Raw genomic sequence first — 15,114 nt, 5'->3', positions numbered from 1 at the left:
CTATCACATCTGAAACAATGAAATCCTGGAATATTTAATTGCCAATCGCAACCCTCCTGCAACCATGTTGCACTGATCGCCACAACATCATACTTCCAGATGTCAATCCAGGCTCTAAGCTCATCCACCTTTCTTACAATGCTCCTAGCATTAAAATATACACATTTAAGGGACCCATCATTTCTTATTCTCAGTTTATTTCTTTTCCCTTCTTTCTCTCCTACATATTGGGTCTGAGTGTTTCCCTTTTCTGCCTCCTGCCTCACACACTGCCTATTAGCTATCTGTGTTTGAGTCCCTCCCCCCAACCGTACTAGTTTAAAGTCTCCGCAGTTATTTTAGCAAATCTCCCCGCCAGGATATTGGTTCCCCTCGGGTTCAGATGCAACCCGTCCTTTTTGTACAGGTCATACTTCCCCCAGAAGAGGTCCCAATGATCCAGAAACTTGAAACCCTGCTCCCTGCACCAGTTCCTCAGCCACGTATTTATCCTCCACCTCACTCCATTCCTATTCTCACTATCGCGTGGCACAGGCAGTAAGCCTGAGATTATTACTTTGGAAGTCCTTTTTTTTAAACTCTCTTCCTAGCCCCCTGAATTCTCCTTTCAGGACCTCTTCCCTTATCCTACCTATATTGTTGGTACCTATATGTACCACGACCTCTGGCTCCTCTCCCTCCCCTTTCAGGATATCCTGGACACGCTCAGACACATCCCGGACACCGGCACCAGGGAGGCAAACCACCATCCGGGTCTCCCGACTGCGTCCACAGAAACGCCTATCTGACCCCCTCACTATAGAGTCCCCTATTACTACTGCTCTCCTCTTCCTTTCCCTACCCTTCTGAGCAACAGGGCCGGACTCCTTGCCAGAGGCCCGGGCACCGTCGTTGCCCCCAGGTAGGCTGTCCCCCCCAACAGTACTTAAACAGGAGTACTTATTTCCAAGGGGTACAGCCACCGGGGTACTCCCTAGTCCCTGCCTCTGTTCCTTGCCCCCCCTAACAGTGACCCACTTGTCTACCTCCCGTGGTCTAGGAGTGACCACCTCCCTGTAACTCCTATCTATAACCTCCTCACTCTCCCTGATCAGACGGAGGTCATCAATCTGCCGCTCCAGGTTCCTAATACGGTCCCTTAGGAGCCCCATCTCGTCACACCTGGTGCAGATGTGGATGTCTGGAAGACTATCAGACTCCCAGATTCCCCACATCTGACACCCAGAACAAAAAACTGCCCTGGCAGTCATACTCTCCAAACAAAGCCCCGCGCTCGGTTACTAAACCTACCGCCCGGCCGCTACTCCAACCGCTCCAACCGCCCACCCAAAAGAACTGAGTGATCTCCTGGGAGAGGCGAAAAACCGGATAAAAAACCCAGGCCAATTTGGGAAAAAATCCGGGAAATTCCTCTCCGACCCCAAGCTAGGCAATCGAAACTAGTCCGGGAGATCACACAGGTCTTACTCCTTACTATCCCCACACAATCCCCACACACTACTTCCCAAGCAACACAGCTTGGTGCTGCTTGCTGCTGCTTGCTACTGCTGCTGATTGCTGCTGCTGCTACTGCTGATTGCTGCTGCTGCTACTGCTGATTGCTGCTGCTGCTACTGCACACATAACAATAATAAACTAGGTTTTTCATTATTCGGTGGGTTTAAGTGCAACTGTTTATAACCAACATTAACAATTTTCTTTGGAGCATAGGAAGCTGAAGGGTGACCTTATCAAGGTACACAACATGATGAAGGACATGAATAAGGTGAATGTTCTCAGTCCTTTCTCCAGGTTAGCCAATTCTTAAAACTACTGGGCATAGGCTTAAGGTGAGAGTGATTTCAGAAGGTATTCAAGCAATTTTTATAATTCAGAAGCAGAACCAGCTGTCAGAGAAAGCTATAGAAGCAGATCCAATGATAGCTGCTAAAAGCCGTTTCCATGCTGCACCACTCAATAATTCTGCTTTCCTGAAGGTTACACTGCTGTTGAATGAATTGGAGTACGATCTAGTTCAAGGACATTGATGACATTTCAAGTGCATTGCAATATTAATTGAGAAAAATCAGCAAGACGAATAAATCAGCCATCTACGGTTTAAACATTCAGGAATCTTAAGGTGATTAATTTAAGATATTTTAGCCTAGAGTGTTTGATGCCTAAACCTGGTAGTTTGAAATCACTTCAGGGAATGTAATGGAGCATTTTTTCCCTACATAGTGCCTCAGTCAGTTATGTAGCAGAGTGCTTCAAACTGCACCATCTTGCAAATATCTCCATCATCAGCATGCAATTAACCAGACACATCAAGGTTCAATGAAACAGTCACCATAACGAGCTGTGGTTGTGGGTTATACATTGTTCACAAATCATTTGGTTGCACAGAGCTTGGACAGAAATGTATTGATGATGTCTCAGTAACTCAAACCCCCTCAACTTCCAAGCTCATTTATTGTTTCTATAAGTAAACGGATTCCCCAGTTCCCTTTCCTTCCTCCTATTCATTCAGTTCACTCATCTCTGGCAGCAGGGAATGAAATTAAATGATCACTCTGGATCTCATTAATCATTATTTAAATAAGTATATCTATATGAACATATAAGGGTGTATGAGTATTTTTGTATTAATATCTGACTTATTATACGGGTGGGTGACTATATTTGTATTTATATTTTGTATGTAAATGGTCGGGTATATGTATATATATGATTGGCCTAATGTATGTATATATATCAGATGTAGTTAATATAGACATTATTGTGTAAATAGGTATATTCATATGATTGTAGGGGTGAGTGAGTATATATGTAGTTATATATGTATTTTAGGTATTAGTTATTATAGATAATACTTGATAAATATTGATTAGGGAATGGGGGTAGGATTAAATAAGTTCACACTTCTTCCTACTCCTTTTCGCACATGTAAAGACGTTAAGTAATGGATGAAATTCTTTGTATTTCTTCTGTTTTTTTGTTTATTTTGTTTTTTAATTGATGTCTTTTAACATGTACGAAATAAAATAAAATGATGATGATGATGATCTCCTTAATACATAGCACTCACTGCAAAAAAGCTAGATGTTACACCCGCCTAGAAGATGCTAAATGCTCAACTATTCTAAGCCATCATTGTATTAACAGCCACAAGCAGTCTGATGCTTTAATATAGTTCAGCGACAACCTTCTAAACATCCCTTTAAATAGCACTGGAATGAACATGCTAAGCAGGGAAATTTCAAGGGTGTCAGCTGAAAGATATTTGTAAATGACTTTGGTCAACGTGGGTTGTTTTTAAATGTGCTATACACATAAAATTGACTTGACTTGACTTGACTTGACATCAAATCGCCCGTCATTCAATTTGTTATCTTATTCAATTTTTACTAAGTGTGGCAGATGGTCATTAGAATGTGCATACCAACATGACATTTAACACACCTCTGATTGGAATCAGAAATAGGATGCTCCAAATCACAAGCCTTCAAGTCAGTATTTTGATGAAATTTCAATAAACAGAAACATTAAAATGTACTTCTTTTTCCAAAAGATGCCACCTAACTCATTTTAATTTTTTTAGCCACAAGTTGTAGTTATTTCGTATCAATATATAATTAATGTTTGATAAGTGTAACACATTTCCAATTGACTGAATCTGCTAAGGAAAGAAAACTGATGGTCACCATAAACTTCCACTCAGCTTTCAAGGCCCTTTACAGTAAAGTCATTACTTACAGCTCGTGCTTCACCTACATTATTGGAAATCTAAATAAACAGTTGTCTGGTCTTCTTCTGCTGTGCAATCTACATTGTTTATGGAAGTTGGATGAGAATGTAAAAAGGCATGATTAATAAATTTGCATGTTCCCCATGCTACATGCAAGAATCCTGGACTTCAGTTTTCAGAGAAAAACTGAACCGAAAATGATCCTGAATCACAAATAAAAGTCCCAAAACCTGTGCCATGAAAATAGTTCACTAGGACACATGGCTTTTGTCAAATGACTTTATTGATGTTTGTTTTTGAACAGGTATATTGTGTTTTAAGTAGTAAACTGGGACTCTTGTTGTTGACCTCCCCGTGGTGAGCCCTGTTAACTGACCTCAGTCAGGCGAACGACAACAGAGACAGCAGAAGCAGCTTCATAACTTCTGCTGCCTCAAACGCAAGAAGAAGTAGCAAACCAGTCTACATCAATTGGAGTTATAGTCATACAGCATGGAAACAGGCCCTTCGGCCCAACTTGCTCATGCCGACCAACTTGCTCCATCTACACTAGTCCCACCTGCCGACATTTGGCCCATATTCCTCTAAACCTTTCCTATCCATGTACCTGTCCAAATGTCGTTAAAATATTGCTATAGTACTATATACTAATACAATTTTTGAACTGTTATTTTTTTAAATGTTTGCGAGGTTGGTATTCACTTATATATCTATTTTTAATTAATATTTTCCCTTTTTTTAAAAATCCCTGACTCCCATTAGATTTTTCATCTTTTTGGAAGAAAGGTTAAGTTACTTGCTCTTCCAAAAATAGTTTGAAGCATAATACAAATCTTTATATATTTGATTATAAATGTGTGAAACACAAATCTTGAAAAAAGTATCTGTTTTACAATTTAATAGATCAGACGAGTGCCCAAAAAATGTTAATAATGCAGCTGAAAATGTCTCTCACACCAGCTCCTCATCTCCACCAAGTCAATCTCCTCCACCACACACTCTACACTGACAAACTGCATTACTGAAATAAAATCTTGGCTTCAATCAAACTTCCTCAAACTCAATTGCAACAAATCTGAAATCATCATCATTGGTCCAAAAATGCTCACCAAATCCACCCAAAACTTCATCCTCAACATTGATGGTCTCCCAGTATCCACCTCACCTCACATCCGGAATCTTGGAATCATCCTTGATCAAACCCTCTCCTTCGACAAACACATCAAACACATCACAAAGACAGCCTTCTTCCACCTCAAAAACATTGCCCGTCTCCGTCCATCCCTCTCCTCCACAGCTGCAGAAACCCTCATCCACGCCTTCATCACCTCCCGTCTGGACTACTGCAACAGCCTCCTCTATGGCGCACCCTCAAAAATCAATAAACTTCAATACATTCAAAACTCCGCTGCCCGTCTACTCACACACACCTCGATCCGTGACCATATCACCCCCGTCCTTTATAAACTCCACTGGCTCCCCATCCCCCAGAGAATCCAGTACAAAATCCTCCTCATAACCTACAAAGCCCTCCATAACCTGGCCCCATCCTACCTGACCGACCTCCTCCACAGGCACACTCCCACCTGCACCCTCCGCTCTGCCGCTGCCAATCTCCTATCCCCCCACATCCGGACTAAACTCAGATCCTGGGGGGACAGGGCTTTCTCCATCGCTACTCCCACCCTATGGAACTCACTACCCCAAACCGTTAGAGACTCCCCCACACTCACCACATTCAAAACATCGCTGAAGTCTCACCTGTTCAGTACTGCCTTCAACCACTGAAGGTCACCTCACCTACAGTCTCCTTTCTCTGTTCATTTATTTATTTACTTATTTATCTATTTATTAATTTCCCTATGTTCTCAAAATCTCTGTAAAGCGTCTTTGAGCATATGAAAAGCGCTATATAAATAAAATGTATTATTATTATTATTATTATAATGTCACAACATGAAAATCGTGGAAGGAAGGTATTGGACAGGTATTTCAGAAATCCCTCTAACTGATGTAATTAAAAGCTTTTAGAATCAACACCAAATTTAGATTATGTTCCCAGCATTTTTAAAGCATAAAATCTAAAATAAAATCCCGATTAAATATTAATTCAAAAGAATTCTCAAAGATTTATTATTATAATCCAACCAGCGATTGGCCTCCTCCTCTGAGACTGGTGAAGCTTCAATAAAAGAAAAGGCAGTGTGCCTTTAAGGGCTTGATACCACATAGTCATGTGATTATCCACACCCCATTTTGTCTCACTTGTGATCTCTACAGAATATAAAACATTCTTTAAATCATCAACAGAAACAATAGCTTAACCATGTTGATGCAATGAGGAAGTTAAATGTTAAAAAACTTCCAAAATTTGTAATTGACAAGGGCTTTTTTAATTTCTCTCCAGTGCATCAATAAATAAAATCATTAGGCCGTTCAGCAATGAGGGTGAGCCAATGGTATCGATGAGTCCGATGTGGCAAAAGGAGAGCAGAGGCTTAAAGCCCAGATCTGCCTGAGTATTTGTGTTCTACTGTTAGAGAATTGTTGCAACCATGTTCTAGAAAATTGTTTATCCTCAGAGTATTTATTCACAAAATGCTGGAGTAACTCAGCAGGTCAGGCAGCATCTCAGGAGAGAAGGAATGGGTGACGTTTCGGGTCGAGACCCTTCTTTAGACTGATGTCAGGGGGGCGGGACAAAGAAAGGATAATGGTGGAGACATGAAGATAGAGGGACATCTGGGGATGGGGAGGGGAAGAGAGGGACAGAGGAACTATCTAAAGTTAGAGACGTCAATGTTCATACCGCTGGGCTGCAAGCTGCCCAAGCGAAATATGAGGTGCTGTTCCTCCAATTTCCGGTGGGCCTCATATTTCGCTTGGGCAGCTTGCAGATTATATCTATACACTGTAAATTGATTGATTGTAATCATCTATTTTCTTTCTACTTTCTAGTACGCAACAAATGTTTTTCACTGTACCTCGGTACATGTAACAATAAACTAAACTGAACTGCAACCAAACTGAACTGAATAGTGAAGGTAACAGGAAAGTTAAAAGAGTTGCAATTCGCTCATGCTGATAAGGTGCCTTCTTGAGCTAGTTCCATCTGCCGGCATTTGGCCCATTTCCCTCTCAACCTTTCTTATCCATGCAAATGACAACCTGGCTTTTAAACATTATAATTCTGCCCATCTCTACCTCTTCCTCTGACAACTCAATCTGTACACCCTATGTGTGAAAAACGTGCCACTTAAGTCCACTTAAATCATTCCCCTCTAATCTTAAACCCAAGGCCTCTCCTGGGAGAAGGACTGACAATCCATCTTGTCTATGGCCCTTGTTCCGCCCCATACCTCATCAATATTATCAACGATGCACTCATTCTTTTTTCAATCCACTCCCATCACCAGGAAGGTGAAAACTGACACCATTAGGTCCTGAAGAAGGGCCCCAACCCAAAACGTCATCTATCCATGTGCTCCAGAGATGCTGTTCAACTCGCTGAGTTCCTCCGGCATCTTGTGTTTTTTTAATGTTCAAGAATAGTTTCTTCCCACCAACAATCAAGCTCTTGAAAACTACACAGCACAAACCTCAGCTATTGTGAACTTCTATGGACATTCTTTGTTGGACATTCTGTGTTTTTTTCCAATTGCATTACAGTTATTAAGTAACTGAAGGTAGACACAAAATGCTGGAGTAATTCAGCGGGACAGCCAGCATCTCCGGACAGAAGGAATGGGTGATGTTTCGGGTCGAGACCCTTCTTCAGATTGATGTCAGGGGAGGGAGCGGGACAAAGTGTGTCCCGAAACGTCACCCTTTCCTTCTCTCCGGAGATGCTGTCTGTCCCGCTGAGTTACTTCAGCATTTTGTGTCTACCTTCGATTTAAACCAGCATCTGCAGTTCTTTCCTGCACATATTAAGTAACTGAATTGTTTTAATTATTATATATTGTCCGTGTGTATTGTGTTTACAAGCCCGTTAAGCTGCTGCAAGAACTTCATTGTTCCTTTGTCAATAAAAATGACATTTAAACGCTCTTGATCTGATAGGATGATGAACAAGCCGATACAATCTCCACCCTGTCAGTCATTTCCTTTCAACTCCTCCCCATCCCACTCTGCAATTTAAACACTTTCTTTTTCAGTTTTGATAGTTATAAACCTGAAATGTTAACTCTTTTTCTTTCGCCACATGCGCTACCAGACCCGAGAAGAAATTCCAGCATTTTCTATTTTTAAACCAGGATAACTGGACTTTTCTCCCACAAAAATGGCAGATTTTGAAGTAAGCTGGTATTGCTGTAGAAGTTCAATTCTTACACTATCCATACACAGGCCAGCACATTAACACATTAAAAACTATCAAGGCAGTTGTGGAATGCACACAGTTAATGACAGTTATGAGGAAATTATCAGGGTGTCAGGTCTGCCTGATCAACAAAATGTTATCACAAATTGCATGACACCAAGAAGGTAGAGAATTAGAAATAAAACTATTCATAGAAACATAGAAAATAGGTACAGGAGTAGGCCATTTGGCCCTTCGAGCCAGCACCGCCATTCAATATGATCATGGCTGATCATCCACAATCAGTACCCCGTTCCTGCTTTTTCTACATATCCCTAGATTCCGTTAGCCCCAAAAGTTAAATCTAACTCTCTCTTGAAAACATCCAGTAAATTCGCCTGCACTGCCTTCTGTGGTAGAGAATTTCAAAACTCTCTGGCTGAAATAGTTTTTCTTCATCTCAGTCCTAAATGGCCTCCCCCTTATTCTTAAACTGCGACCCCTGGGTTCTGGACTCCCCAACATCGGGAACATTTTTCCTGCATCTAGCCTGTCCAATCCCTTAAGAATTTTATATTTTTCCATCAGATCACCTCTCATCCTTCTAAATTCCAGTGAATACAAGCCCAGTGACCCATTCTTTCATCATATGTCAGTCCCGCCATCCTGGGAATTAACCTGGTGAACCTACGCTGAACTCCCTCAAAAGCAAGAATGTCCTTCCTCAAATTAGGAGATCCAAAACTGCACACAATACTCCAGGTGTGGTCTCAACAGAGCCTTGTACAACTGCAGTAGGACCTCCTTGCTCCTCAAATCCACTCGCTATGACACTGGACAGGCACATAAAATGACACAAAGTGCTGGAGTAGCTCAGCAGGTCAGGCAACATCTCTGCAGAACATGGATGGGTGAACTTTACAGTCAAGACCCTTCTTCTGACAGACAGACAGGCACATAAATGCATCTGATCAACTACTGGCCTTCAAAGGAGGAAATCTGCCAACCCAAACATGGCATCAGCCCTACTCATGTGAATGACCATTAAGTGCCCTCTATAAATGATTGAGCAAGCCACTCAGATATACCTTAATTGTGGTACCGAAATAGACCAATAATAAAACTACACAGGCCATCCATCATCAACAAAGCATGGAAGTTGGATGCAGAAAAGTCACTCCCAGTCCTCTTCATAAACAAATTAGTCTGAATCATCTAAATTAGTCTGTGTGCAACTCTTCCTGTCAAGTGACAGTTCGATATGGCAAACTCACAGAAACATAGCCTACAAACAATGTGCCAGATACATCATGATCCCTGCATACATCATGTCCTACTGGCAGGACAGACCTGTTAGAGATGGTGGTTCAGTAGCATACAGATGAGAGCACAGCTGTGAGAGTCTTCATCCATTATTCAGGACTCACCATGGTATCAGGTCAAACGTGGGTAGGATAACTATTCTCCTACCATTCCCTCCAACGACTGAGCCATGTTCTTATTTATAAACAATAGTTGACAGAAGCACTAAAAGTAAGTAGCAAAGGCACAGAGTATTTTGGGTGAGGGACTCACTCCATTACAAAGAATTACTTGGTAGCACCACCACTCACTGAGCTGGCCATGTCCTGCAGGATATAGTATCCAAATTAGATCTGTGTCGTAGTAAATGAACCGCAAAGGGAAAACTCTACCTGATCTAATCTATGTGACCACCACAAAATCCTTGTGGAAATGAAGTCCTGTCTCCACAAGGAGGGCACATTATGCTCACATTGAGGGGGGGGGGGGGGGAGGGGGATGGAGGCTTCCAGTTTATTCCCCCTCCCACACCTCTACTTTCAGTCTAAAGAAGGGTTCCAACCTGAAGGCATCACCTATTCTTTTATCTCTAGAAATGCTGCCAAACCCGCTGAGTTGCTTCATCATGTTGTGTTGGGCTACAATAGTGCTAAATGAGATAAACTGATAAAAGATATGACAGCTCAAAACTCAACATCACTGAGTACTGCAGCAGTAGCAGGAACATACAACACCACAATTTGTAACTTGATGACCCAATATAGCCCTCATTATCATTAAGCTAAGGCGTCAACTCTGGTTCATTGAGGAACACTGCTGTAATTTCTACATGGTGAAACCAAAAGATATAAAAATGGCCTTTATTAAAATCTGACAACGTGCACTTTAACCACATGTGATTTTTTCTATTATAAATCTCAAATTGTGGAGTACAGAGGTAAATAAATAAATGATGGGTCTTTGTCCCAAACATTATGGAGGGCACTGTATCTCAGTCCCGCCATCGCAAGAATTAACCTGGTGAACCTGCACTGCACTCCCTCAATAGCAATAATGTCCTTCCTCAAATTAGGAGACCAAAATTGCACACAATACTCTAGGTGCGGTCTCACCAGGGTCCTGTACCACTGCAGTAGGACCTCCTTGCTCCTAAACTCCACTTCTCTTGTTATGAAGGCCAACATGCCATTGGCTTTCTTCACTGCCTGCTGTACCTGCATGGTTACTCTCAGTGACAGATGTACAAGCACACCCAGGTTTCGTTGCACCTCCCCTTTTCCTAAACTGACACCATTAAGATAATTATCTGCCTTCCTGTTCTTGCCACCAAAGTGGATATCCTCACATTTATCCACATTCTACTGCATCTGCCATGCATCTGCCCACTCATCTAACTTATCCAAGTCACCCTGCGGCCTCATGGCATCGTCATCGCAGCTCACACTGCCACCCAGCTTCGTGTCATCCACAAACTTGGAGATGTCACATTTAATTCCCTTGTCTAAATTGTTAATATATATTGTAAATAACTGGGGTCCTAGCACTGAGCCTTGCGGCACCCCACTAGTCACTGCTTGCCATTCTGAAAAGGACCCGTTAATTCCTACTCTTTGCTTCCTGTCTGCCAACCATGTTCTCTATGCATGACAATACCCTACCCCCAATACCATGTGCTCTAATTTTGCACACTAATTTCTTGTGTGGGACCTTGTCAAAGGCTTTTTGAAAGTCCAGATACACCTCATCCACTGGCTCTCCCTTATCCATTCTACTTGTAACATCCTCAAAAAAGTCCAGAATATTAGTCAAGCATGATTTCCCCATCATAAATCCATGGTAATTTTGACAAATCCTGTCACTGCATTCCAAACGCGCTGCTGTATCATCTTTAACAATCGACTCAAGCATCTTCCCCACTACCGATGAAAGGCTAACTGGTCTATAATTCCCCATTTCCTCTCTCCCTCCTTTCTTAAAAAGTGGAGTTACATTGGATCAGTTCCTGTGGACCGGAGGGTAGCCAGAGTCGAGAGAACATTGGAAAATGATCACCAATGCATCCACGATTTCTAGGGCCACCTCTTTGAGTACTCTGGGATGCTGACCATCAAGCCCTGGGGATTTATCTACCTTCATTCCCAATAGTTTACCTAACACCATTTCCTGACTAATGCGGATTCCCTTCAGTTCCTCCCTCCCACTAGACCCTTGGTCCCCTCGTATCTCTGGGAGATTGTTTGTGTCTTCCTTAGTAGAGACAGAACCAAAGTACTCGTTTAACTGTTCTGCCATTTCCTTGAAGGGAGTATTAAATAGAAATTGGGAGTGATCTCTATTAGAACTGTCTCAATACCACCATGATAAGTATTTCAATTAACTAATACAGTAAAGTACAATTTTTGGTGTTCCTATTGCAAATTGTTGTTCTTAATTTTAACAGCTTGATCATTTATAATCTGTTGTGGTCTATATCATACAGATTTACATACTGTCAGGTTTTATAAAGGAGAACATCTAAATATACATTGGAACAAAAGTTTTCAGCATAAATATGCAATTTGTATTAAAACTAATAATCGACGCAAACATGGAAAAGATAGAGGAGCAGGTCATCTACAGGTTTGAGCTATAATTAAAATTATATCCTAAATGATTACTATATTAGAACCATAATATCCTATTTTGATAGCAAAGGGGTTTGGCTAGCTCTGATAGCGAGATCGCTTTTCCAATCCTCGTTGATTACATTCAGAAGTTATTCATTCTTGACCTTGCTTTTTCCTTGGTTTTGAATCAATACTGTAAACTACTTTGCATCAACAGCAATAGTTTACATTATATTTTATGATACATTTCATCCGATTTAGCAGCCGGTCCAATGCTACCACAAACAACGTTATTCAGGATTACTATCAGGGGGTTAAATTTTAAGCCAAAACAATTATTTCCGTTTATCCCAAAATCTTTTCCAAAGTGGAAAACATTCAATTTTATCCCAATCATTAGTATAGTCAGTTTGCAATATTTATCAAGAATAATTTACTATAATATCCCATTCAATGTAGTTGTACATCTGAACACTTGTGCTCTGTTTTATCTAATATTAAGTGGCTTGATTGGGTTAAAATGTTTACGGTCCATTTCTCATATTGAAGACTTGAGCATAAAGCCTATGCTGAAACACCAGTGCAATAGTGAGATAATGTTCCACTGTCAGAGTTGAAAGGTTATTTCAGATCTATTTTATGGAAAGTGATCAAAAAAGTCCTGAAATATGAGGAGGAACAATGTTCTTGAGTTTAACTCACATGCATGAATTCCCAAGCAAAACTTTCAGTTAAAGCAAAGCAAAAACGTACAAAGTATTAATAATTAACCTCACCTCAGAACGATTTTCATAATACGTTAATCTTGACTTTGTTAAAACAAAGAGCCGTTCTTTGTAATTGAGTGGAGAAGTCCGTTTTTTCTGCTGTGATCTTTTAATTAAAGTTTCCTGAAGTATAGGATCTGCATTCATCTCTCCCCAGATTCCTGTTATGTTCTTCCTGTGAGCAGAAGGCCCACTACACTGAGAGCTGAAATAATTTTGGAAAATGAAGCATCAGATAGGATTTTATAATCAAACAATATAGCAAACTTCTGCGTGATTTATTACTGATAAGGGTGGCACAAAAATGTAGCTCATAGAGTTGCTGCCTCACAGCGCCAGAGACACGGGTTTGTTCCCGACTACCGGTGCAGTGTGTATGGCGTTTGCACGTTCTTCCTGTGACTGCAGGTCCTCTGGTTTCCTCGCACATCCTAACGATTTGCTGCTTTGTAGGTTAATTGACCGTTGTAAATTGCCCCCTAGTTTGTCGGGAATAGGGACGGGTGATCAATGGTGGGCATTGACTCGGTGGGCCGAAGGGCCTGCTTCCATGCTGTATCTCTAAACTAAACTTACCTTGCTGATTACAAAATAAATTAGGTAACTGGAATCATGTTTAACTGTTAATAATTACTTTGCCAATAATCGTGTGGTTTGCAATTTTTTTTCAATTACGATCTATTATGATTTATACGTTACAATCCTCCAAATAAAATAAATTTACAAGTTTATCTATATATTAAAATCTTCCAAACACAAGCACGTTGTAAAGTAATAACAGAAAATGTAACTCAAACAATATCTGCAATTAGAGAAATATAATGTGCGACTCAATAGACAATAGACAATAGACAATAGGTGCAGGAGTAGGCCATTCAGCCCTTCGAGCCAGCACCGCCATTCAATGCGATCATGGCTGATCACTATCAATCAGTACCCCGTTCCTGCCTTCTCCCCATACCCCCTCACTCCGCTATCCTTAAGAGCTCTATCCAGCAATCTGACTCAAGTCAGCAATCTGATGAAACCATCGCGATTTCAGATTTTCAATTTTTGTGCTACTTGTGTTTACATATTACTATTATTAATTTTGCTTTTGCTCTGAATGTAGCTGCATGCCGAAGAGCAACACAAGGAGAATTAGATATGCTAAATGGATCCTTAGAACATGCAAAACAAACATTTTACCGGTTGGTAAGTTACAACACTCTCAACGTGGCATAGCACAGCATGCCAATCCATGGCTGAAAAACGTTTAAAAGTGTGATAAAAGCAAAGCAGGATCAATTGCTCACCCTCCACAAATTCTGCTCCTTGAACTCCTCCCTAGCAACCGTTTAAGCTGAGCCCGAATGAACACCGAGATCACGAACAATCCACTGAGCTTGCATTCCAATCCCATATGCTGAGATTCCTCGGTTCCTCTGTGATATCCACAAAGACAAAATGTGGGAAGAATTGTGATACAGCATTATGGGCAGATAATACTTTTTCATTATAACACAAAAATGGGTTGATAAATTGAGACCAGGTACCTTAAATTAATCATAAGAATCAACAACGTTATAGTGAAATGTTATAAATCAAATAACAGGAATTACTGTGTTCTCCATCACATCCACTTACTTGTATTGCTGAAAGACTACCCATCTCTGCGCCTCCTTCAGACAATTTCTGTAATACTTCCCCTCTCCATTTCTTCCCGAGCCTATCTGCTGTTGAAAGCCCTAATGTTACCTCCGTATTCAATTGTTTTGATATTTTCCTGGTGGACCTCGCACCTTCTGAAGGGCATAGATCTTCCTCCACCAGCATGCAATACCATCTGCAAATGCACAGCTCTTCTGTCAGCACCTCCAAGCCCACAACCTCTGCCATCAGGAAGGACTTGCAGCATCCTAATCGCACACAGACACCCAGGCACAGCGGTAGTTTTGCTGCCTTACAGCGCCAGAGCCCCAAGTTACCTGACTATGAGGGCTGTCTGTATGGAGTTTGTATATTCTCTCTGAGACCATGTGGGATTTTACTGGGTGCTCCGGTTTCTTCCCACATTCCAAAGCTGTGCAGATTTGTAGGTTAATTGGCTTCTGTAAAATTTTCCCTAGTGTGTGGAATAGAACTAGTGTATGGGCTGATTGTTGGTGGGTGTGGACTCGGTGGACCGAAGGGCCTGTATCTCTAAACTGAACTAACTTTTAGGTCCTTCGTCATCATTATCTCCAACTCCGGACCGCACTGTGAAAATACCTTCATCAGAAGGACAGCAAGAGGTTCTAGTCGACCACTCACCACCATCTTCTCAAAGGCAATTCGTGATGGGCACTTAATGTTAGACTTGCCAGCAATATCCAGATCAAACAATTATGTTACCCAAAAAGGTGATCTTGATAAATAATTCAAACAAATACA

General features: G+C 41.2%; 1 protein-coding gene across 7 annotated transcripts in view; it reads right to left on the bottom strand.

The window, feature by feature from the left end:
• tec (tec protein tyrosine kinase) overlaps positions 1-15,114 on the bottom strand; it is a 100,531-nt gene that overhangs the window by 64,271 nt on the left and 21,146 nt on the right. For 5 of the 7 annotated variants that reach the window (XM_078398764.1, XM_078398769.1, XM_078398778.1 and 2 more), the window contains 2 exons: positions 13,998-14,126; positions 12,712-12,907 (listed from right to left, as the gene is read on the bottom strand). In XM_078398764.1, the coding sequence (XP_078254890.1) occupies positions 12,712-12,907; positions 13,998-14,126 (325 nt within the window). Of the gene's footprint in view, positions 1-12,711; positions 12,908-13,997; positions 14,127-14,328; positions 14,387-15,114 lie in introns of those variants that run through there. The other 2 variants (XM_078398804.1, XM_078398812.1) reach the window with 2 other exon arrangements.

This window comes from Rhinoraja longicauda, chromosome 1 (genome assembly GCF_053455715.1).
Source record: "Rhinoraja longicauda isolate Sanriku21f chromosome 1, sRhiLon1.1, whole genome shotgun sequence".
NCBI lineage: Eukaryota > Metazoa > Chordata > Chondrichthyes > Rajiformes > Arhynchobatidae > Rhinoraja > Rhinoraja longicauda.
This window is presented reverse-complemented; position numbering and strand designations above follow the sequence as displayed.